The sequence below is a fragment of the Cupressus sempervirens genome, chromosome 11 (assembly GCF_028749045.1).
Source record: "Cupressus sempervirens isolate cs-2001-9-10 chromosome 11, ASM2874904v1, whole genome shotgun sequence".
In the NCBI taxonomy this organism is placed as follows: Eukaryota; Viridiplantae; Streptophyta; class Pinopsida; order Cupressales; family Cupressaceae; genus Cupressus; species Cupressus sempervirens.
This window is the reverse complement of record NC_143128.1, coordinates 638,794,520-638,820,277: the sequence shown is the minus strand read 5'-3', so window position 1 is coordinate 638,820,277 and position 25,758 is coordinate 638,794,520. Positions and strand designations below refer to the sequence as shown.

The 25,758-nt window shown below is 33.9% G+C and overlaps 1 protein-coding gene across 2 annotated transcripts in view; it reads right to left on the bottom strand.

Moving 5' to 3' along the window:
* EMB2771 (E3 ubiquitin ligase) overlaps positions 1 to 25,758 on the bottom strand; it is a 313,580-nt gene that overhangs the window by 126,238 nt on the left and 161,584 nt on the right. For both annotated transcript variants that reach the window (XR_016358446.1, XM_089808665.1), the window contains exons 16-17: positions 17,140 to 17,238; positions 16,597 to 16,737 (exon numbers count right to left, since the gene is read on the bottom strand). Coding sequence is in view for 1 of the 2 variants with exons in the window: in XM_089808665.1 (XP_089664791.1) it covers positions 16,597 to 16,737; positions 17,140 to 17,238 (240 nt within the window). In the remaining variant the exon portion in view is untranslated. The remainder of the gene's footprint in view (positions 1 to 16,596; positions 16,738 to 17,139; positions 17,239 to 25,758) is intronic.

Sequence of the window (25,758 nt, the reverse complement as noted above, 5' to 3'; positions counted from 1 at the left end):
TATAGAGGCAAATAGAGAAGTAGAGAGGGTTGCAATTGCGAGGTTCAAGGCAGTCGAGGCAAAAGCTCAAGAGGAGCTAGCTACTAAATTGGCTAGCCAATAGGCAGCATGGACGGCAGAGCGAGCAACGCTCTTGCAAGACAAAGAAAAGGCCGAAAAAGGATTGCAAGTGGCCCAAACTCGGGCCATGGAGGCAGCACTTCTCCTAGGAGATGGTGGAAGTTAAACACACGGACGCAGGACTTACGATATACGCACCGATCAGGTTTACGAGTTGCACCAGCTGCTGAACACTTCACGGACACAACCTCCTCCCTAGTCTATGTTTGTATGTTGTTTCCTAATTTTCTCAATTTTGAGTTGCCAAGAGACAACTTTTCGTTTTTTTGGGGGGATGATCTTGTCCGGCAAATTGGGTAGTGAGACGGTTACCACTATGGACACTGTTGTGTCGCTTCATTGGCACAGTATAAAATGTTATAAATATGGCACACTTATGAATTTGGCATCATTGGTATTGAATAATATTCTTATTTACGAAAGCATTTGATGAATGAATAATATTTTACTTTGTTAAATTATATGTTTCTTTCCTGTTCACCTAAGGGTTGAACATCCAAGACTATCCTATGTATAATGTCCCATTTTTCATGAGTGTTATCTTTCAGATGATTAGCCTAGTTGTTCAGAGGGTCCAGTTGGAAATATTTGAGGCCAATTCCCACTATAGATGTCAGAGATGTTCAAGAATGTTCTTTGTTTGAGTCAGATTGACACACTTACTACTTGTAGTGTCTCTTTTGGGTAAGTCAGAGTTTCTATCTTTAGCAAGACATCTGAAAAGATTGGTAGCAATGTAGTATTTTCGTAACATGTTCAGAGATTTCACTTACAGACTTATTGTTATAGTAAGTCAGCTGTGTCATGCTGCTATTTTAGACAGGGCATTTAGGTGTCAAACTCAGGCAGTGAATATTTGGCTCAGTTGATCAACTGGAGGAATTAATAAGCTAATTATTTGATTGTAATTATTAATTTACACTTTTAATGATTGTATTAAAGCTTATTATAAAGTAAGTCTAGTACATTAAATGTTTTATTGTAAAATGTCTTTTGTGCCTAAGTATGGAGGGATTATAATTAAATATGATGCAAAAAGCACAAAAGCTAAGTGCTTTTTCAAGTTATCCAAACAGTGCAATTGAAGACTCGTGATCAATTTCTCATGGAAAATTGTAAAAGTCAATGCAACAGAAAATCGAACCATTCTATTGCGCATTTTGTGTTTGTGAATTTGGCTCAGAGGTTTGAAAAAGGGTTTCAGTATTTGCATGCTGGTGGATTGGAAATTCTACTTTGCCATAGCATACAGAATTGGTCAAATATCAAACAATTTGTGCAAACAGTGAAAGTTTCACATAGGAGCCTTAATTGCGCTTGGATCTTTTATTTTGGAAGAAGTTATCAGCAGTTTAAAAGGTAATAATTGCAGAGTTGGTGAAATGCAACCAATTGATTAAGAATGCAGCATTAGAAGCAGATTGGGTTTCATTTTCCAAGGCATCCAAACAGATATTAAACCCCACGTGAGTCATTACTCCTAGGTCTGATCATTTTGTGATTTTGGGTTCCAAATCACCCCTAAATTGAGCAGCTAGTTGTTATTTATCATTGCATGGTGGTTTTGAGCATTCGAGCAAACACCTACAGGCAGTGTTTAGCATACAGGTCTGTATTGCTGCAAATACTATGCAAAGGATATGGTCGATGTGAAAAAATTAATTTCAAAAAAACATTTTCTTATGTCGCTGCTTTAAAGGTTCTAAGCAAGCTTCTAACCCTTGCCAATTTTAAGCATTTCAAAGTATACCAAATGGATGTGAAACCAACCTTTCAAAATCGACACTTAGAGGAACTTATAGGGAACAACCTGAAGTATGCATAGCAATCTTTATATCAAGAATGATGTTGATGACCTGTTGATTATTGTAGCTCATTTGGATGATATTATTTTTGGAGGTAGTAGTGACAAGATGTGCCAAGAATTTGCAATGAATATGCAGGAGTTTCAAAAGTCATTGCTTGGTGAGTTGGTTTCCTTGAGTTGTGAATTTCCCAATTAGATAAGAGGATATTTATTTCATAAACAAGGAATATTATGGAGATGATGAGGAAATTCAGGATGATCTACACATCTCCATGATTGGATGTTTATTATATGTGACAGCTTCAAGGCTTGATATAATGCAAGGAGTTAGATTGGTGACTGGTTTCGTGCAGTACCAAGGAAACTCGGGTGCAAGTGCTCGACCGAATACTCATATATCTCAAGAGTGCTATTTATTTTGGGTCGTTGTATCCAAGAGGTATAGATTTCACCCTTACAACATATATTGATGCGAATTGGGCCACCAATGTTGATGACAGAAAAAGCACTAATGGAGGAGCAATGAGCATTCTTTCATGGTAAAAATCTTGGATCTTGGCTGAGCAAGAAACAGGCTTCAGTTTCTTTATCTACAACAGAGGCAGACTAAATCACAGAAGCAGCTTGTTACACACAGCTTATCTAGATGAAATAGACATTGAAGGAAACTAAGGATTAGTATGAGCTTGCATCTCCATATTGTGTGACAATACAAGTGCAAAAATATCTTTAAGAATCCAATTATACACTCAGGAGAAAGCACATTCCAATCAAATATTGTTTGAGAGCATTATTTTGACTTAGAATCCAATAAGATTTTGAGACAGCAAAACTTATTTCTTTCAAAGACTATTTTGAAGAAGCTTTCATTTCATGTGATGTCAAAACAAGTATGAACTCAAAACCCTAACTTGCTTTAATTGTCTTTGTTAGTGAAACAGGATCGATTAATATATTTTGTAACTTGTAATAGCACTTGTGGATATTTTTATGTGTTTTCCAAATTACTATACGAATGAATATATATGTGATATAAAGAGGCATGTCTCTTGAAGAGATATGTCTCTTTAATATATTAACTAACATTAATTATACTTATAACACAAGTAATATAACATCAATATATTATAATGATTATATAACAAGATATATATATATATAGCACTCTTAATATAAGTTAATCATTCCATATATAATATTTGTCATATATTATTTATATATCTCATATATATAATATAATTTATCTGATAGAATTATAACATTAACACTCCCTCTTAATGAAGAAGGATAAAACACATAGATATTACACCATAAGTAATATTTAAAAAATTATACATATAGAAATCTTTGATCAGATAGATAAGATAAGATAAGATAATGTTATTAATGTCCCAACAAAAGACCAAAAAGAGGTCTATTGGACTAAAAGATTACAGCAGTTGGGCTGACAACAGCAAGAACACACAAAGGTGTCCGAAAATAAACGAATACAACCAGAGCAATAACAAAAAAAAAAAGAACAGAGACAGAGAAAGCACTAGGAGTCTTTCTTGGGCGAGAAGAAATCAGTCACTGAATGATACACTTGCCGATGCATAGAGGCATTGGACTGTCTCTGGCTACTCACAGAGGAGTGTCGCTGGTGCAAATAGCCAGAACGGGATCTGACACATCTGGAAAGCCCATAAGAATGAATAGAGCTAGAAGGCCTTTTTACACCCTGCAAAGCAGATAATGGTGTAAAAAAGGCAGTAATGAGCTGAGTAGATGAGTGTCGATGAGGAAGCAATAACTGGATCGTGCTATCATAGAGCCTGGTGGCCTCATGAAGATAAAGTGCAAGGCATCTCTTGATCATAATAGCTGAAAAAGTCATAGAGAGAAGCGCACCCAAAACAGATAGAAAATCCTTCCTTTGATCTCATAGTAAATAGGGCATCAAAAAAGGAAATGAGCCTCATTCTCCACCTCTGTAAAGTACAGAGCATACAGATCCGCTCCCCACTATCAATATTACGCTCAGTCTGAGCTCGAACACGATGGGAACCAACTCTGAAAGAACCTAAGGAGATCCACAAGGCATGACACCATCTCCATGAAAGGTAGCTAGGACGGACAATAATCCCATCAGAAATCTCCAAAAACTGCTCCGCATAAAAGGACATCCGCAAGTGTAACCCGCCAGGAGAGTTAACCTAGGTAGTGGTAATGTAACGTCTATAGATATCAAGATGAACATGCTCATTCAAATCCTGCCTAGAGGGGAGAAGATGAGCAAGAGCATCCAAAGAGAACTAAAAGGGGCGAGACGCTCAATGTCAATCCCAAATGAACACAACAAAGAAGAAACCTATGCATACCAACTTCGTGCACGAGACCAAACTCAGCATCCGCAATAGAAATAGAAGAACAGAAAGCTAACTAGGAGTAGCGATTCCGGCCCCTAGCAATATCCACAAACCCACGAAGACAATGAAGGAACCAAATCAAATCAAAAATGGCCGCGAGTCTAAAAGGATGAGCACCAAACTTACCAAAAATGACACTATGAAGAGTGAACCTATGACATCTGATGATGTGCCTCAAGAACAGAGTTTGAACCCTCTCAATCGAGGCCCAATCAGAGCTAAGTAGAGAAGGGCCTAGACCAAAGACCCATAAAGACTAGTCAATCGCACAAGAGCATCTAAGAGAGATAGCTTAGACGAGGTATCCTTGAAGTGATGCCTAAAACACCATTTCTCGAGCAAAGCAAGAGAACCCATACCCTTATTAACTCTGGGTTGAATAGCTAGTCTCATACTGAACCACGGACCAGAGAACATAACCCCAAATATGTGTAGAATGAAGTGATCCCAATCTCCTGCCCCTGAAAAATGAAGTGAAGGTGAAAAGTCTTTAAACAATTGAAGACCATGATCTAAGTCTTACCCAAGTTAACCACAAGCTGTCGCTGATCAAAAAATAAAACTAAGCCATCAAGAAGTCTCTGTAACCTGTTGGGAGAGGAAGCAAGAAGAACCACATCATCCGCAAAAAGAATGATGGAGATCAAAACCTGATGAAGATAACAACCATCCCCCAGGAGCGAAGACTTAAAGAGGAAGTCCTCAAGCTCATCGATATACAAACCAAATAAAGTAGGAGAGAGAGGACAACCCTGCTTAACCCCAATGGTACTATGTATCGGATCCGAAAAGCCCTTAGGAGTCAGGAGTCAAAAGATTTCTAGTATATGATATCATATAAGTATTGGTCTACCAGAATATCAACACATGATATTCACCAATTATTATTTGATATCATATTAGGTAACATGAGCATTGGCTTATCAAAACATCAATCAAATGATATTTACCAAGTACTTTGAGTAATGGCCTATTAGAACATCAACCAAATGATATTCACCAAGTACTCAATGTGGTAATGGCCTATCAAAATATCAAGGCAATATATTCACCAAGTACCTAAAATTAATCTATACAAACAACTTGTAGATAGTCAAATTAATGACATCTAACACCTAGTTGTTGATTTATAAGATAAAGCCTTTCATGATTTATTTCAACATTTACACAAAATGTATATCATGATACAAGTTATTGTAAGGTCGTCACCTTTCAATAACTTCTCCTAACACAAGTGACATCATTTCAAAGTCGTCACTTCCTCATGATGTACACAAGGGGCAAGCATATACACACATAACAAGCAAGTTCACATGAAGTCACCACGGATATTGTCGTGTGGTATTGTTATAACATCCACCATGAAACATATCAGAGGATAAGGTTTCTACCTCAAACTTATCTCTCATAGATAAGAATGCATTTACAAGGGATTGCACTTGGAAATTCTTCTTCACAAATAAACGATAACCTATTTTCTTTTTTAAATATTTTACTAACCTCCTCATCAAGGTCACTAGCAAAGTGTCAAGACACACTTTGAATCTAATATCAATTTTTCTGACTTCTTAGTAGAAGGCTCTCTCAGATGAAGTGTCAAACTCTCTCTAAATATGTTATCATCCTTCTAACTTCATGTCAGCATGTCGTGTCATGCTTCCTTGTTCAACAAGTATATTGATAGGATAAGGCCTTCTAGCCTTCATACATGAGACTTTATCCCATGAATCATGGTCCTTTAACTACTATAGTTTCTAATCATCAAAAGTTTGACTGAAGTATATCATCTATTTTCTCCCTCTCTTTGTCCAAGATTTCCTCAAATGAATTGTCCGATGCCCTTTTAATGCAGAAGGGTACTCAATCATCAAAGATATTCATTTCAAAAGAGCTCACTTCATCTAGCACGATTATCAGATGACTAATGAATTCTAGATCAAAACTTCTTTGGAGCTACTTTCATAAGATTGAGTCCTGCACAATATCTGATAGCACATCTAATATACCAATCTTCTTTTCCTAGAAGAACATCCCTACACATTGTTGATGGTGTCTCTTCTCTAACATCTTTTCTCTAAGGATAGTTCAAATGGGAATGAAACATTGTTTATTACTCCCCACCACAACGTAAAATTCTCACTCTTATATTGTTGAAAAATTTGCACCACATCAAATATTGCAACCTTCTTTGTGTTCTTTTTCTTCTTCGCAAAGAATCATTCTTGGGAATCCAAGAAAAGAACAAGAACATAATAAATAAAATGGCACTTATATTATATGGATATAGTTAAAATATTTACTATGATATGAAATAAAATTAGTATTCACGAGGTAATAACCAACAATACTTATCTCAAGATGTTCATTAACATCCTTCGTGATGCCATCTTCTTCTTTCTTCCTTCTTGTTTATAACGTACTCCTAAATCATTCCTCATTATCCTTTAACAACAAGAAAGGAAGCCCTTGTTTCCCAACATAGACACTCATGGGAGATGACATTATCTTCAATGTAAAATGAATATCACAATATATAAGGAATCACTCTAGTCTTACTAAGACCGCCTCTCTCTTTTCTAGTAACAAGTCATGAGACCAAATGACATGTCTATGGATATTTTAATTTCTGCACCTTCCCATTATCATTGATTAAACAATATCGTTTCGACTATTAATTTCCATTTTATTATAGTACCTCTCGAATCCATTACTATATTTGTCATGTGTCTCATATGATTTGATTCTTTGAGATATTGACATCGATTGTTCTCCGTATCTTATACCGTTGTCACTATCATACAATGATAATAATTATTATAGTTACTGTCCTCTATAATTTAGTCAAATAATCTGATATTCTTCCATCTTTAACCTGTAAACACTTGAAGTCTCTATTACCCATCAATTATTCCTATAATTTGGAATAATAAATGTTTTAATTATTTCCATCCCTTGTCTCTTTGTATCTTGATGTTTATACTAATCCGTGATCACAGTTTCTACCCATGTAGAGCCATGCAAATATAAATAATAAAATAAATCTTCCTTTTCAAGCATACCCTGAACCATTGCAGTCCATAGCACAGTCAACGTGGGTTCATTTTCAATCTGCAACCGTGACTTATGATCTAAGAACTTGATTATAGGCTGAAAGAGATCTGACATGGAGGTTCAAGCTAAAGATGTATTCACCATTGATTGTTAACTTTTGTTTGCATTCACTATGTGAGATCGCTCAGGTATTGTGAATTAAGTTAGTGTTACAGAAGTCATTCCAAGTAGCAATAAAACATTGGCAACTTGTATTGTTCAGCATGAAATATGACGTTATAGAAGGGCCATGCCAAGTGCTAGTCAACCTTTCTAAGCCCACGTACTCCATAGCTCAAATGGGTTGCTTAATTTACTGCTAAACACTCAATCCATTTAGCAATCGAGCATTACTCAAGACCACAAAATCATTTGTATCCCCATACGATCTGCACTTGGCAAGTCAACATGAAGCATTTGATCCACTTATAGTGACGGTGAGCCATGACCAACAAATGATTATGAAGCTTGCAATCTGCATTATTAATGTGATTATAAAATGTGATTCCAATGCATGTATTATTAATAAAGTTAATGTGAGGATGCTAAGTCTGCACTGCTATCTACGACACATATAAATGCATCAATGTTCTATTTATATCAGTGTCTATACTCTTGGGGTGGCATTGTGTTACTACAATCTCAGATCAACTTTATGAGATTGTGGTACATGCTGGCATTCAACATCTTAGAAATAACCGCGACCCATACATGCCCGAGCATTCAATGATACATATAGTGATCAAGACAGTTTGGAACTCTTGCGATATTAAATACCTGACTTCATTGATCTTCATACCCAAGAATTAAGCGGTACATCTCTACATCATTGTGAACAGGCGGTCATAAAAACTAGTGAATGTATGAAGGATCACAAGCGAATCTTTGTAACGTATCATACCAATGCTGCATAATGATATATTTATATAGTTTGGGTGACCATACAACACCATCAAGTCACTGACATTCAAGATCAACATACAGATTGCCAACATTTAGATTCTCATGAGAATGATATATAGTGAATACTTTGTTTGATGCCATCCTCGTTTCAACTCTTGGACTGTACAATCATTTGCATTTAGAAACATATTTAGATACCAATTCCATCTGAGGCATAACCATATCTTCAGATCAGATACATAATTCATATCCTTTTGTGATTGTGTAATGGCAAGTTCACATGATTAGAACCACTGTACTGCCCCCAAAACTGTAGTGATGGAAGCTCATCTTGTCTACAAATTTAGAACCAGAATTACCAGTACTCTGCAACAGTGAAGTGCTACATTTCTCTACATGCCAAGTCTAATGCAGAGGTTATCCTAAAAAATTCTTGATCGATACACATCTTATTCTCATCCGCACACCACTAGCTTGACATTGATGATATCAAACTTAGATTATCAAAAACAAGTAAAATCTTTACAAGTGAAATTATACATAATTTCTCCCAAGATTGAAACGTGCTCTGATACCATGTTAGTGAAATAGGATTGATTAATATATTCCGTAACTTGTAATAGCACTTGTGGATATTTTTATGTGTTTTCCAAATTACTATACGAATATATATGTGATATAAACTAACATTAGTTATAACACAAGTAATATACCATCAACATATTATAATGATTATATAACAAGATATATATATATATATATATAGCACTCTTAATATAAGTTAATTATTCCATATATAATATTTGTCATATATTATTTATATATCTAATATATATAATATAACTTATCCAACAAAATTATAACATTAACAGTCTTGCAGGTGAAGGATGCGAGACCCAAAGACTGGAAACACGAGGAAGGACAGACATGCCCAATCAAAGCATGATACCAAACATATAATACCATAGTCAGGCTTTTCATCAAAGTGGAAGAAAATTGGGAAAACAAACTATCATGATACAAGTTTGAAACTGTATGTTACATCCCAAATTTTGACCTGGCTTGAAATATAGCCGTTGAGGTTCACATGAAGTCAGTTGGCAATTTAATTTGATATAATTTGGCAAAATGGTAAGATAGTCGTTATGATTTCAAGTGAAAATAACATGTTAGTTGATCGTTAATCGCGAATTCATGGAATTAAGATGAAAAGTTAACTGATATGATTATTTATAATTTATAATTTAATTATAGAGATATTCCTTGTAGGGAGCATGTCGAAGGGGTTGAAGCATTGTCAGAAAAGAATTAGGCAAGGCATCACCATCACTGGCATACGGGTAAAGGACCTAGTGATTTGAAACAGGATACATCTGTGGAATTGCATAAGTTATTTAAATAAATAATTTAAATAAAATAATTGAGTTAAAATATGAAATGTATCTTAAAGGATTTTAATATATCTTTCATCATATTATTTTAATTAATATTTATAAACATTCATATATGTATAATTGATTTGGCACCATTATAATTTTCATAATTAATAAAGCGATGTTACTTGTACATATAAATAATGTTTGAATTTTAACAACATTTGAATTATTATTTTCGAGTTATAATCTTTCAATTCTTTTTCCATTCTTTTATGCTTTCCTTGTTTTTAATTGATTATATAATTGGGAATTAGAATCCATTATAATCTTTTAACTTTATGTTCTTGCTTTACATCGAAATTCATAAGTGGAATTCGTATAGTTTCTTGTAACAGATAGAAGCCGTAAGGTCAGGCTCTAGTCTATATTTTGAAACATTTACGTATCAACAATTATCCATGCTTCCTAACCGACAATCTTCAAGCACTTTGACTAGATATCTTTGGAATTCCTTTAATAATATTATTGGTGTTGTCTGAACCTTGTTTTGTTATTATTTATATTGCATCGAATTAGATCAAAAACCATCCATTCTTGCTCTCGGCATTCATCCTTGCCCTAGAATTTGAGACACAGTTCATAGCTGGTTTGGAAGAAAGATAATGGCTGTACCGCGGTGTTGTGAGACGCCTCCACCACAAGATCATCCTTCTGTTGGCGTTGGAAAGCTTGGAGCCTTCCATGACTTGACGGCTTATGTCACTGGTTCCCCTGATGCCTCTACCGCAGACATTCTGATTGTTGATGTTTTTGGTATTCTATGCCACACCTTTGATCATTTTGTTTTGCGTGTTTAATCAACTTAGTTGCGGACGCAAACTCTCACATGATTTGTTGTGAACTTTTGATTGAAGGTTTTTATTTTTATAACTCTCATTTACTCATGGTCTAATGCTGAATCAAGAAGTTGAAAACGATTGCTACCTAGAACTAAGTCTAATTCCTTCAACATGATGTTGAGTCAGTTATAGGTTTAAACCTATGCAAGTTGACATACATTTTTCCTTGTTATTGAAAGTATAAAGCTAAACGTTTTTCTATTCAGCCTTTTTAATTTATCTGCAATGGATGAAATATATATATATATATATATATATATATATATATATATATGCAGACTGCAGTCAATCTAAATTTATATATTCAAGATTAAATCGATTCTCATAGCATTGATCCAATTATAGGATTGTTTTTCACCATAATATCCGAATATGTATTATTCTGTAGATCTTCTTTGAATGATTTTTTTGATAAAAGATAATATACAGTATGGAATATTGTTTAAATCTGAGTATCAAGGAAATTCACCAAGCTAAGAGCCAGAATAAGGTGGAAAAAATACATGACATAACAATAAAGGTTATTTGTTCAGGCACCAAGGAGTCACTGGCCTGATAACCTGCTTATGGTGAGGAGGTATAGATGAACTTGTTAAAAAGAAATACGAGAATGTTGACATTTTGAGATCTCTTAAGAACATAATCATAGAATATGAATGATAGTTGTATTTAATCTTCTTGAATAAATGAAAGAGTCGCCTGATCAGAGAAACCTGAATACTTGGTACTCACCCAGTCGTGTATCTATGAAGATGGGAGATGAGCTGTGAAAAAGGATTCATCAATAATATGAAATAGTATCATTTATAACATTTCAATACTTACCATTTAAACAAATTAATAACTCATGCATAATCCTGTTATGGTGATCTCTTGCTGCCAGGTCGTATGGTGTGTTTATTTATTGAAGTCCAGTGGATGGTAAGATGTTCCCTGTCAATTCCAGGTAGGGAGGGCCTTTCTCGTTAGAGATTGTGTGGGGATATATATTGTGGTCTGAGGTTGGGTGCTTAAGCCCCTGACAATGTTTCACCTCTCTCAAGATGTTGGATATGTGTCAGACAGAGATAATCGATGCATTCAATTGTTTATTGGAAACAGGTATTATCATTTTTGTTTATGAGAAGGTAAGATTAAATTGAATTATTTCATTGTTATCATCAATTTAATTTCATCTAAGTGAATATTGAATATAATTATTTATCTAATCTTGAGAAACTCTCACAAATAAGCAATCGGAAGGAAAAGAAATCCGAAGCCCTAATTGATCGTGTGACAGCTGGAACCTTAAATGATACAGTGGTATTGGAAGCCCTAACTGAATCCGTGGTATCAAAAGCCCTAGTTGAATCCGTGGTCACGGAAATCCTAGATTAAATCCGTCGTCGCGAAAGCCCTAAATTGAATCCGTGATCGCTGAAGCCCTAGATTAAATCTGTCATCGTGGAAGCCCTAAATTGAATCTGTGGTCGCAGAAGCCCTAAGTGGTAAAGTGGTATCAGAAGCCTTAAATGAACCGATGGTAATTGATGCCCTAATTGGTAAAATGATATGTGACGCTCTAATTTAAATTATAGTGGTATTTAGTTGTAATCATCAAATGATTTTTGAGATAGCAGTTTTTAGATGATAGTTGACTTGTGAAATTGTTATAGTGTATTTGTGGACTAATCTGGGTGGTTGCAGAAGCATCCTTTGTTGATTTTCAGTCTCAATTTTTTTGAGGTATGTGATTTTCAATTTCAAAAGTAATTTCATTTAATGGTATTTCAAGTATTTAGTTAAGAAATTTTGTATAACTGTTTTTAACAGTAAATCTTATTCACGTGAACATGAATGATATAACTGTCATCCTATGAAATCGAAGTTATAACTGTATTCTATGCTTATGTTAGATGTTAATTTAGACCTGGAAAATCCGATTGTTACACCGTACAATGAGAGGCAATCCTTCCAAGTTGGCAAAGAAGATGACAAAGAATAGGATAGTTTGAGGATAATTCTCCCACCTACAATGCGATGTCCTAAATTGATAATGGAGAATGCTAAACATTACAACCAACGAAAAATGTCAGTTCGATATGGCAAGGATAAAAAGACATTAGATACCCTCACAGAAAGAGCAACAAAAAAAGCATTTAAAATTCCAAACCATAAGCTAGTCATTTATACTACTACGTATGAGGCCTTAATATATTGTGATAGTAAGCCAGATAGTTGTTCCCTTGTGGTTAATGGGGGATTGAAACAAACCAAGAAAGCATAGTGCAAAATTACCAAGGTTAACCAAATCAGACTTCCAAGATGACCTTTGTGATGTCATTGTCCTGCTATGTAGGGCGATGTGTATTCCTCAAAGGGGATTTTTTGAGCCATGGATGTTTTACTTTATGGAGAAAAATTTAAATGGGGAGGTAAGGTTTAATTGGGCAAGGATCATCAACAACAACTTAGATCTTTAATTGCATCTACACAACAGCAAGCACTTCAAAATATTCAATGATGCATTTCCTATGAAGATGGGGAGGATTTTACAAGAGGCTACTTGCAAAAGACTGTTTGTTGAAGCAGAGAAATTTATCAAGAATCATTTCTTGTGGTACATCCAGTTTTGAAATTTCACATATTCTAGAGTGGTAAAGTGCATGTTGCCCCAAGAAGCTGCTTAATGAAGATAGCAAAACAGTTGCAAGCATATGATAACATTCAAAAGCATAAACAGGCAGTTTCCTTCCCATATAATTTTGTGGCTGAAAGTTTTCCATCTCTTGCAGTCATGGAGGCAGAAGAAAAAGAATTTGAATACAGTACCTTGGGATCCAATGAAGCAAAGGAGAACTTTGATCCAAATAGAAAGATCAAGAATGCTTATGGAAACAAGTTCAAGCATGTTAAACATTTGGAGGATTATTGGGCAGACATGACTTACGATTTTGAAGTTAGGAAGATGTTCTCAAGATGGAGAGTGAATGCGATCAGGGAGTACCCGAGGAAATAAATCCAAGTACTCGACCAATTGGAGGAATATGATAGACTCATTATGAGGGATTTTGAGACAAACAAAGAATCAAGTGTTGGAGTCTTTCGACTATTTGGATGAGCATGACAATAATTTGGAAACTTTGATGATACCTATTACACTTTTCACTCAAGAATGGTTGAATAGAAAGATGGTGAGCCTCATAAAAAAGGAATTACAGTAACATATGAAAAATGAAAAAAGTAGAAGAAGTTGAAGAAGAATCATCCTGACAACCTCGATAATCAAGTGAAAGTCAAAAAGATGAAGGCAACAAAAAGAGAAAAAATGTTGGAAGGCCCTTGCAAAGAAAAAGATTCAAGGGGTAAAGGAATTAGGATGGAGGAACCAAAATCCAACGCTCCTCCATCCAAAGAAACTGCTACTTCCAAAGAATGAAAGACTATCCCAATGAAGGACAACGAAGTCAATTAGGAAGTCACTATAGAGTCACGACAAGTATCAGCCAAAGTTCCTTTGAATACTCTCCCTTAAGTCAAAGAAAGAAAGAAAGAAATCCTCCTCCGAGAAAGATAAGTGAGAATGAACTGATTGATGTTGACCATTCTCCTAAAGAGAATGAAGTTCCCAATGAAAGGACAAACATAGATGTAGCAATAATACCAATTGAAGATCAAGAGGTGGGAAATCAAAAAGGTGATGAACAAGTAAACGAAGAGCCAATAGTTGGGAGAATGGACAGCCCAATTTGGTTAAGAAAGATGTTACAAGGAAGAAGATTGTCAACCTAGAGCTAGTTAAGAATATTGAAAACATCGTTAAAAACTAGGGGAAAGAGAAGGAAAGCCAGCCAACAAGACAATTAGCAAAAGTCATCAGGTATTATTCACAATTTTGCAAAGTTCAAATTGTCATTCCAAGTGGACATAAAACAAGAGATAACATTTTTCCCCAAGATTATGATATCATTGTGCATGATATGGAGCTACAACAAAGAAATAGGAATTTGAGGATGCTTGTGGAAACATTTAAATTTTAGAGCAAAGAGTGACATAAAAGGTTGGGAAGAAGAAGAAATATAATGAAGAAATTAATGATTAGAGAGTACGTCAAGTAGGAATTCAATCCTACTCAGCAGAGAGATCAAACATTTGCAAAGAGAATCAATCAACAATTTTGGAAGTTCAAAAATGACACTTCAATAGTTAAAGGCATGTATGGAGGAGGTTGTGCAAGATGCAGATGCTTTTCTTCCAGAATTCCTGAGGTACTACCATGCAATTACATCAATCAAAGAAAGACTCAAGCCATAGATGCAGTTTGTGAGGAATTTCAACCCATCAGAGAGAAAACCATTGACGAATCACACGTTATGAAAGGAGTTCCTGAACAACTGTTAGTAAAGAACAAAGTAAAAAAGGAGCAATCGACAAGAGTTGCAGCATTCAAGACCTTCATGGTTGTTGGGCAACTGCAAGACAATGTGCTAGATTGGGTAAGAATTCTAGCCACAAGTACAGCTAAGTTGGCTATTGTATTTTGGAAAATGTAAAGGGTGCATGGTGGTCCAATGGATGAACTTAATAATAATTTTTTCATGTTCACTGAATTTGCAAAAAGGAAAAAGATCAAAGCAAATCATCTTCTAAGGGAATATATGGTGTGTCCCTGTGTGGCAATTAATTTTCTCATCAGCTAATAATTCAGTGCTTAATTTTGAATGGCCCAAAGTTTGGTTTCTTTTGATTAGGTAGTTTATACCAAACTTATTTACCATTGGCTCCTAGAAAGCATTGCAATTTTTATATTGGCCCATATGATGGTGTTTTGATATCACTGGATGATAGTGGCAACAACCCTTGTTAATGTCTGTAATGGATTGATCTAGGCCATTGATTATGGGTGTTTGTGCTTACTCCATCATTTGTAAAGTAGTATTGCTGGAGAATTGTTGCTAAAATACTGCCAAATTTTCTCTCTTGTTTATTGTTGTGTCTTACATGGTGAACAACTGTGATTTTTTTGGAAGTATTGCATGATCTACATTCCACACCTAGACAAGATTTGATTTCAAGTTGTTAAGTCAGAATTTGTTTTGAGTTGTATAGTTGGATAAGTGTAATTGTGAATGCATACTTTCTTAACTCGATCGAAAACCAAACTAGCTACTTATTAATTTTATGTTTGTCTTGTGTGGTCGAATGGCACTTGAATGCACCTAACTTCAATCCATGCTTGATTTTTTATTTGCATCCATAGATGGGATTAAGGAAACAATATTGATTTGAAAATCATTTGGATACACCGTAGAAGCTTGCTATAGGTGAGTAAAGGCAATGACAAGGACACATCTAGTAGAGTCCAAGGGTATTTATTCACTCTTTCTCATATCCATAAGAAGTAGACTAGAATTTGCAAGTACAAGTTTAAATTGCATTTCGAAAGTTGAAAATCAATAGTATAATTTCATTGCACGTTGTAAGGCTAAATCATATGAATCAATTTAAGACGTCTTACAAAAGCACAAGTCCCTTTGTGGTACCAAAATATCACACTATTTTCACTAGGTGAGCATCCATATTTGAAAAGGAACAATGAAGTCACCTTATGCTCTTTCATTGCAACCTTAGCGTAAGAGGTGTGTTTATTCAAAAGATAGTTGGGAATTTGGTATTTCATCTTGGAATACTAAGTATTCAGTTGTGCATGTTGTAACTCGCATCAACAAGTGCTACCCAAAAAAATTGATTGTCATATGGGTCTTGGTCAGATAGGAGAAAAAGATAGTATGGTAGTGCTTTTTTTAGGCCTTTATTTGTTCTCCATTACACAGGTTTTCAGTACCAAGTAGCATGAATCTTATTCTTGTTGGGCTGCAGATCCATAATAGTTCCCTAAAACTACAATATAAAAAATAATTGAAAAGTATATAGAATTCCAATTATATTTAAAATATGTACCATGTGCAAGATGAATGTAATCCAAAAAAGAGCTATGGAAAGAAGAAACAAACCTGAGTAAGATACTCATAAATATCACTACGGGCTAAAATTCGTAAGTGCCCATGCAAACCCAAGGCCATAAGAAATCCTGCGTGAGAATAATTAGGTTCCAAGGGTTTGTTGTACGTTATCCATGTGCGGGACATTCTTGCCTGCAGAATGCAATCCAGAGTGCAATAAGAAATTGAATACATCTAGTTCTAAATAAAATTCTGCAATTTGTCTCCCAAGTAACACTTGGATTTGCAGACAAACTTGAACCGAACATATGCAACACTTGCAGTTAGAGATGCAATTCACATATAAGGTCATGAACAAATTGAATCATTGAAAGTACAAAGAGCAAGGCAACAGCATAATACTTTCATAGTAAGTGATTGAAGATCCGAACCGTATAAAACATGCAAATTGACCACCAACAAAGCATAACATTAAGCTTCTAAAACATAGCAGAAACTGCCCTCCTGAATTAATTCCTTACATTATTTTTCAGAACGAGCATTGTATTCATGTAATTATAAATCATATAATGTTATCAAGCCCTGGGTGGGTACCTGATGGGGTGCAATCCTTAAACCTGCAGCCACACCATTGTGAAACTCGGGCCAAGAAATGATATCTCCTATGTTTCCATTAGGGTTAGACAGGTGCACCTGCAAGATATAAAAGTTATGTTTTTATACACCATAATTGACAAACGGGACAGATTTAGCAGATATCAAAGTGCTGAGTCACTTGCATTAAAAAATATTTGCAGATTTTCACATAGTTTAGTAGGAAGGCTATCGAGTCATTGACCCACCCTATGTGTTCAAATAAAATTCTAAATTGTTATTCTTTTCATTCTACATAATTATTCCTGTAAAGGATATTTTGGTCATCTATATCAACAATTCTCAACCACAACTATTCTAAAAATTTACAAAAATTATAAACATGTCTATAAATAATATAGAATTATACTTGCAAATATTTTAGACACATATTTGTATGTGTGTAGATATGTTAATGATGATTAGATTTATTGCAGATCTGAACTGTATATATCTTTAAAATTTCTTGTATCTTGAATGATATGCTTATTGACTGATATTTCCTTATTGCAGGTTGTAAACAGAATATGGATAATTATTATGGTTCTCAAATGAGAAATGACACATAAACAATATTATTGAATTCTGGTTATTGCACTCACAAATTTGAATCTGATAAAATGTTCCATCTTGAAGAGGCTTTCACTAATTGATTTCAGTGTTCCTCTTGGTCTGATCAGATCTGAAATATATATGTAAAATTTTAATTTGAAGGAACATGTTCATGAATAGACATAGTGCCATTTCAACACACAAACAAATGCTTGATTACCATCGGGGGCTTACACTTGAATTTGCAATTACAAATTGTGAACATTGATACCATAATCAACGATCTGCATAGGTAATGATATCAGAAAAGATCTGATTGGAAATTCTGTACTATCGATCACCTCTTGATCGGAATGACATTTGGAACATGAAATAATAATCTGCAGTATTGAATGCAGATTGTCATTATACATGGAAATGATTATATGATATTTTGATCTCCTCTATGAATGATAATTAGTTTTAAATATTGGATCAATACAATGATATTATTTCATGCATATAAATATGTATGTGTGTATATCAGTATACACAATTTATATTAATAAATATACATGCATATAATTGTATCATAGTATTGATTGCTATCATTCATATATCTGACTGAAGCTATCATTTTTCAACAAGATAGATAGATACATACATACATACATACACATATTTCTAGTTTATATAAATTACATATATACAACTACATATGCGTATATACTATATATGTGTGTATGTGTGTAGGTGTGTATGTGTATAAATGCATATACATACACACATATACAAACTTACATATTTATATATACACACATATGAATACATGTATGTGTATGTGTATATTACATTTGAATGTATGTGTGTGTGTATCCATACATACACACACACATAAAAATGTATCACACATGTATGTATGGTTGTATTACATTTGTCTACGCATGTGTACATATGCATAAATTATTAAACACACACATCAACACATATTTGTACGTGTATATATATGTGTGTGTCTCTCTATCTATCTATATATATACACATGTTTATGTGTATGTGTGTATGTAACACACATACGTCTATATGTATATGTGTATACATATATATTTGTATATATAGACACAAATATACCTCTATTATTATAAACAAGCATATATTATATAAAAAATGTATATGTATATATACACACACAAATGTGTTTGTGAAACATTTTTATATGTAAATGTATATGCATATACATGCATGTATGTATATAAATCCACAAATACACACACTTCCCCACTTTATCTTCCTCCCACTATGGAACTATTCTTCCCACTGAACCGGACAATGTATCTGATCTGAAAGTGATATGTTGGTCGTTCCACCATAATCTATAATGCCCCCACTACTAGAGTAGATGCTGAGTAGCTCCTTGTGTGATGTTCTACTTCAGTTTGACTATGAATGTTCTAACCTCCAACCACTGGTTAGTGAAATATTGAAAATTAGATATATACAAACATATACATAATTTTGGATTAGCTAAAAAGTTAAATTAAATTCCACCCATGCTACCCTTCCTAATCCTTTAAAAGAGCCTCTTTCTCAAATTACCTAACCCTCTAATGAGAACTATATCTCGACTAGGTGATTTTCATAGAAAGGAACGTCTTCCTCAAGCCTCTTTTGGGATCTCTAATAAACTACTTGGTAGAGATCCCACCTCTAACCAAGTCTCTTGTCTCTGACATATGCATATGTTTGGCCACTACAATATATATATTGTCCCTTAGGAATTCTCTATAAATTCCTCTCTAGAATCCATTTTGGATCGTGACATTCTATTATGAATGTCCTCTACAATCCTCTATACGTTAATAGATACCCTCTGCCAAGGCCCACTTGGCCTCTAGGAATATGATCTCTAATTAAGAGCTATACATCATACCTCTGTCTGCAAGACTTAACTTTAATCACCTGATATCAGTCTTAAATGTTTGATTTGTTATTGAACTAATGGTGGCTCCTTCTTACATGTATGGTGTCATTCTAGACCTTACTTGACTGGATGGCAGTCACTGAGTATTATTTCCAGTGTTAATCTTCAAAATCTCACTATGATGTTGGTATCTACAAGTTGTTTACTTCCCTACAGTGCCTCTGTGGATATTGGTAATAACCACGTGACTGTTGTTAGTTACTCTGGCTTGAGTCTTAGCGCTTGTCCACGCTATATGACTATATCTTAACTCTGGCTCTGAATGCATCTGAAACACCAAATTATTACATCCGTTCCTTCAACAATGATAATAATTCATGAATTGACGAATTCCGCTTGTTCTGAAACTTTTGTATGCTACAGGACGACGTCTGGTGTATGTTGATGTGGATGGTAACAGGGTTCAGTCTTTTTAAAACCTGCAGATGTAATTAGTTATGCCGCTGGAGTTATAAACAAGATTCTCTTGTTCTTCGATATCATTTAATCGATTCCAATACCTCTGCTTCCTTCCGTATAATAAAAATCTCTGTGTCCTCTTCGATAGGTATTGATTACCCATTTGTATGCACGTATGATCGCTTTGCTGAATACCTATGTATTTTGCATGCGTCGGTTTGGCTTTTTCGAATGGTATATGTTTGATAACTATATTGAGTGTTAGCAATTTGATTAAGTTTGATAGTTAAGTATTAAAATAAATTAATTTGATAATTATGTTAAGTATTAGAAAAATAAATTAATTTGATAATTACTCAGATTTAATTTATAATTGGTAAGAAAGAGAAGATAAATGTTTTTATTTATAATAAACAAGTATGTACATGTATCTTATCTTATTTTGGGTTTATTACATAATCTCAAAAGAGTATTTTAGTGGTGTCAGATGGGAATATAATCAAATTGAGATGAGATAGAGTCTAATTTAAGAAATTGTCCTATTGGATGTAGCCTACTCTTGCGCATATTGATTAAAAACCTAAGATAGCTACTTTCAAAAAAGAGAATGCTTATATACACACTCCTCTAGGAGATGATTATTTAATGTAATGTGTTCAAAAAAAATAGATTTTATTACTACAAGCGCTAGCATAGTAGATCATCGCATACTCACATATACATATAAAAATACATATGAATATATGTACATGTATACTTATGCCCTAAGTTACCAAATCATTTAATTTAGCCCCAAATCCTAGTTTGCCCGAGTCTGATCTCAATTTTGCCTACATTCCTCTCGGATTCCAGTAGGATTTTGGTTAGCCATTCAGATTCCCTGTGGGTTTTGTTGTGAAAAAAAGGGAATCCACATGCCCAACCAAAATCCTATCGAAATCCAAAAAAAAATCCAAAATCTGTGGGAATCCAAACTTATGGGTGCCCAAAAATAGGTTGAACATGCCAAATTTTTTATCTTCGTTCTTTTAGAAACATGTTGCATCTTTCCAATATGCCACTACGGGTGTTATGCTTCTACTCAAAATGGAATGGTCATTTTAGCATTAGATTTCTCGTAGGAGTCATTATATGAAGCAATAATGTGAGTGCCAAAAGGGGTTTCATTGCATTACAATTGGTTGTTATGGTTGAGACATCATTTTGCTTTCCCATGCAGAATTTTGGCATAAAGTCTAGTGATTACTGATTGGAAAAAGTTGGCATGCCAAGGAACGACTTGGCTTTCATTGCTAGGAGGCCACAAAAGAATTTGCAACAATCAAGCAATCTTTGGCACGACTTGGTTGGCTTAATAGACACTCTTATGTGGTTATCAATGAAGGATGGAAATGTATAGCGATCAAATAACAAACAGAAGTGAGGTAAGATAGAGAAGGTTATAGGATTGATGTAGAGCTCCATTAAGACCTATATGGAAAATCTCGAAGTATGTTGTTGATTTTAGGACTGCTACAAATGTAATAGCACTGCCTTTAATGTGTGTATTTTCCAAAGGCAATGATCTCTTAAATTTATATTAAGAATGAGCCAAGAAGAGATGTATCCCTTCATGCGACATGTGTATTCATTATTATAAAATTACTATAATAACAATTATAATTTAATAGTTACATAAATATATATATATAACTAATTTCCATGATCATTATTATATTAATTTCTCTCAATATATATTTATTTATTTATTAGATCTCACATGTTATTAATTTTATTTATATATATATATATATATATATATATATATATATATATATATATATATATATATATATATATATATATATATATATATATATATATATATATATATATCTTCAATAGTTTAGACTCATAGGTTTATCCGACTGAAGCTACCAAAAACAATTACACTCCCTCTTAGCTAGGGAGTATAAACACACAAATTTGATATTACCTCAGTGTAATATCAAGGATGACATGTTTAAGAATATCTTTCATCAAAAAATCAAGTCATATGATATTCACCAAATATCTGAGTAATGTCCTCCTGAACGTCAAGTTACACTATATTCACCAAGCACTTTGAGCAATGGCCTCCTCAACATCAAGTCACGTGACATTCACCAAGTACTCTTGAGTAATGGCCTCCTCAACATCAAGTTGTGTGACATTCACCAAGTACTCAAAAAATGTTCATGAGGTATGTGCACACAACCTCAATGATACTTACCATAGGAACATTCATGGTTTGTTTAAGCAACTCAATCCATCATGAAAGATGTGATCTATCATGATCTGCATAGACATCATAAAATATCCATTATAATACAAGATTAAGTTATTGTAAGGTTGTTACCTTTCAATAACTTTTACTAATACAAGTGATAATTGTTTGGAATTCATCACTTCCTCATGATGTAAACAAGGGGGAGGACCATTAAAATCATGCATTCACATACATGGATTGTTAGACTCCCTTTGAATATCAATTTTCTAAGCTCATCATCTGTTGTCGCCTTTGGTGAAGTGCCAGACTCCCTCTAAATTCGATATCAATCTTTCTTTTCCTGTAAGAACATTCCTAGAGAAAAACAAAAAGATCAAGACAAATAGCTCTTATAATACGTACATAAATACAAATACGAGAGAGACTACAATGATTAGATAAATGAAATACGTAAGGATACTAAATACTTATTTGTAAATCAACATCCTTGATTGTCCTCGTCATATCTGATGTGTTCATATTATGACTTTATCTAAATTACTAGTGTCACTATTAGATGTACAATTAGCAGTAAGCTATTTGAATTCTCCTCGCATCACAATACTATTTCTCCTCCTTGTACTAGCGCATGGGTTTATTCATTCATTTAAATACCCTTTATTCCAAAGGACCCCATCGGTGGCTTTGATAAGGGAACTTATTTTATCGCAGGCTTTCTTCCTTTTGTTCGGTTCAGTCACCTCTTAAACATTTACTCAACTTTACTTTGACTCATCCTTCAAAAATTATGTTTTTTATTAAGTTAATCTTATCCTAATATATCAATCGAGCATGGTAGGGTTGGCGCTATAATATCAACATTGATATTGTATATGTAAAGTTTCCATTTAATATATCTCACTACACCATCAAAATAGTCTCTTGGAATAATCATTTTCCTATTTTATAATCATCATTCATTAACTATTACTCGCTGCAACTTGCAGCTCTTTTTTATTAGTTAACTGATCTACACAATTTTCAGTCGAGGTCATTTCTAGGAAAAGGTCATGCACTTGGAATTCCTGTCATCGGTGGTTATAGCTAAACTACTGTACAAACATCTGCATTAGGATCTAGAAGTCACCGGGTTCATTTCCTTCTCTTTTTTCAATCTTTTCTTCCTCCATGTCATATCATTTTAGCGTTGGCATTCATCTATTATTCTCTTTCCTTTCCACATAGAAATCACTCTTTATCGTTCCTCCTCCCACTCTCTCAATTTATGAATATAAATGTAATTCAAGTTTTCCTTGTCCATTCAATCTTCCCTCTTAGAAATGTCTTCTAGTGGCATCCACGTCACCTCCCTTTGCTCGACAGTATTATAATGGTCTTTGACTCATGTATGATCCTTTGTCTTTTCTTATACACTCTCCCCCCATCTTCAATGATAGCGACAAACTATATTATGGGGTCAAATTATTTCTTTCCCCATGCTTTTTGGGTCCGATGACCAATGTGGTTGACAAGTTTGAATTTCTTTAATAAATCTTTCTTCCTTGTTGGTAGTAATGTTCACTCATTCAACATTGTCGATTACTACCTTGGATCCTCTAGTTTTATTTTATTCGTTCATTTGATTGTGCTCTTCTTGTAGCATCATTTATTCACTCTTGAGTTCCACATCATCTGGGGTGAGAGAGTTAGGGGATTGAACCGGCGACATGGACTCGTCATCCACAATAGATTAATTGCATGTTGTGACTATCTCTGCTCATCATCATTGGTAGATAAATTGCATACCATGACTATCTTCAGCATTTATAAGAACAAACACAGCCTTTAATATTTGCAAATATTAAAGATCACATGTTCCTCTAATATTTTGTATATTCAATTGCAGGTGGCGTTGAGTAATGCAAATCATAATTGATAGCAATAATTGTGCGAAACATGATTGGCGATATCTCTTGGCACCATATTGTGACGATACAAAAGCAAGTTTGTGTATTCCACATTACTGTTGTCTCTGATTTTCTTACATTTGCAACTAGTCTCTAATATGATGTTGATTTTACGATCACTGCAAATGTAATACCATTCCCTTTAATGTATGTGTTTTCCAAAGGGAGCAATCTCTTGTATTTATCTTATCACGAAACTTCATTGGCGATATCACTTGCACCACATTGTGATGATACAGAAGCAAGTTTGTGTATTCTACTATATCGTTATCTCTGAATTTCTTACATTTGCAACTTAGCTCTAATAGCTTGTTGATTTTAGGATCACCATGAATGTAATAGCCTTGCCTTTAATGTATGTGTTTTCCAAAGGCAATGATTTCTTGTATTTATATTGAGAATGAGCCAAGATGAGACATGTCCCTTCATTGGACATGTTTATTCATTATTATGTAATTAATATAATAACAATTATATTTCATAGTTATATATATATATATATATATATATATATATATATATATATATAACTAATTTTCATGAATCATCTCTCTCTCTCTCTCTCTCTCTCTCTCTCTCTCTCTCTCTCTCTCTCTCTCTCTTTGTGCATATATATATAAAACATCTCACATGATATTAATTGAATATATACATAATATCTTCAATAATTTAGACTCATAGGTTTATCCAACTAAAGCTACCAAAAACAATAACATATGTCATTGATTAGCGAACGGGATATGGGTAGAGCATACCAAACTTGTAAATATTCACCGATAAAATTTTCTCTAGATGATAATCTCCCATTGTGTGTGTTTTGCCCATTATCATCCATTATTTTTTTTTTGAAGGTTTTACCCAATGATGTATGAACATTGAACATGTCACATTCATATATATATATAGACACACACCTTTGATACCAAAATCCACCCACAAAAACTTATGTCATATCCGATAATTGGAATCTGAACCCGAATATAAATCAAAACGATGATCAACAACTTAGCTTATGCCTATGCCTACATGTATATGCTTATATGAAATATATATTTGTAAAATATATGTCTACATGTGTGTGTATAGACTTGTATATATGCATATATAGAATATATGTGTACTATTGTGTGTGTATGCATTTGTAAATGTATATGTGATGTCCCTCTTGGGATATTCCTATTTGTTGTCATAAAACAACAATCCCAACTTAAGATGAGAACTGTAGTAAATTTAAAACATTATTTTCTCAAAATTCAAGACATTTGATTATATTATTCATCTTAAACTTCAAAGAATAATTATGAAGATAAGCTTAAGTTAATTTTCTCTTTTGGACTATCTTGTTGAAGTTCACTATACTCAGAATTAATAAATCATGGCATCATTAATATTACAACCAAGACATTATAGCATATTACTTACAACCAACCATATTAGAAATTCATTAGATATGCTTGTATACTGCAATCTCAAAG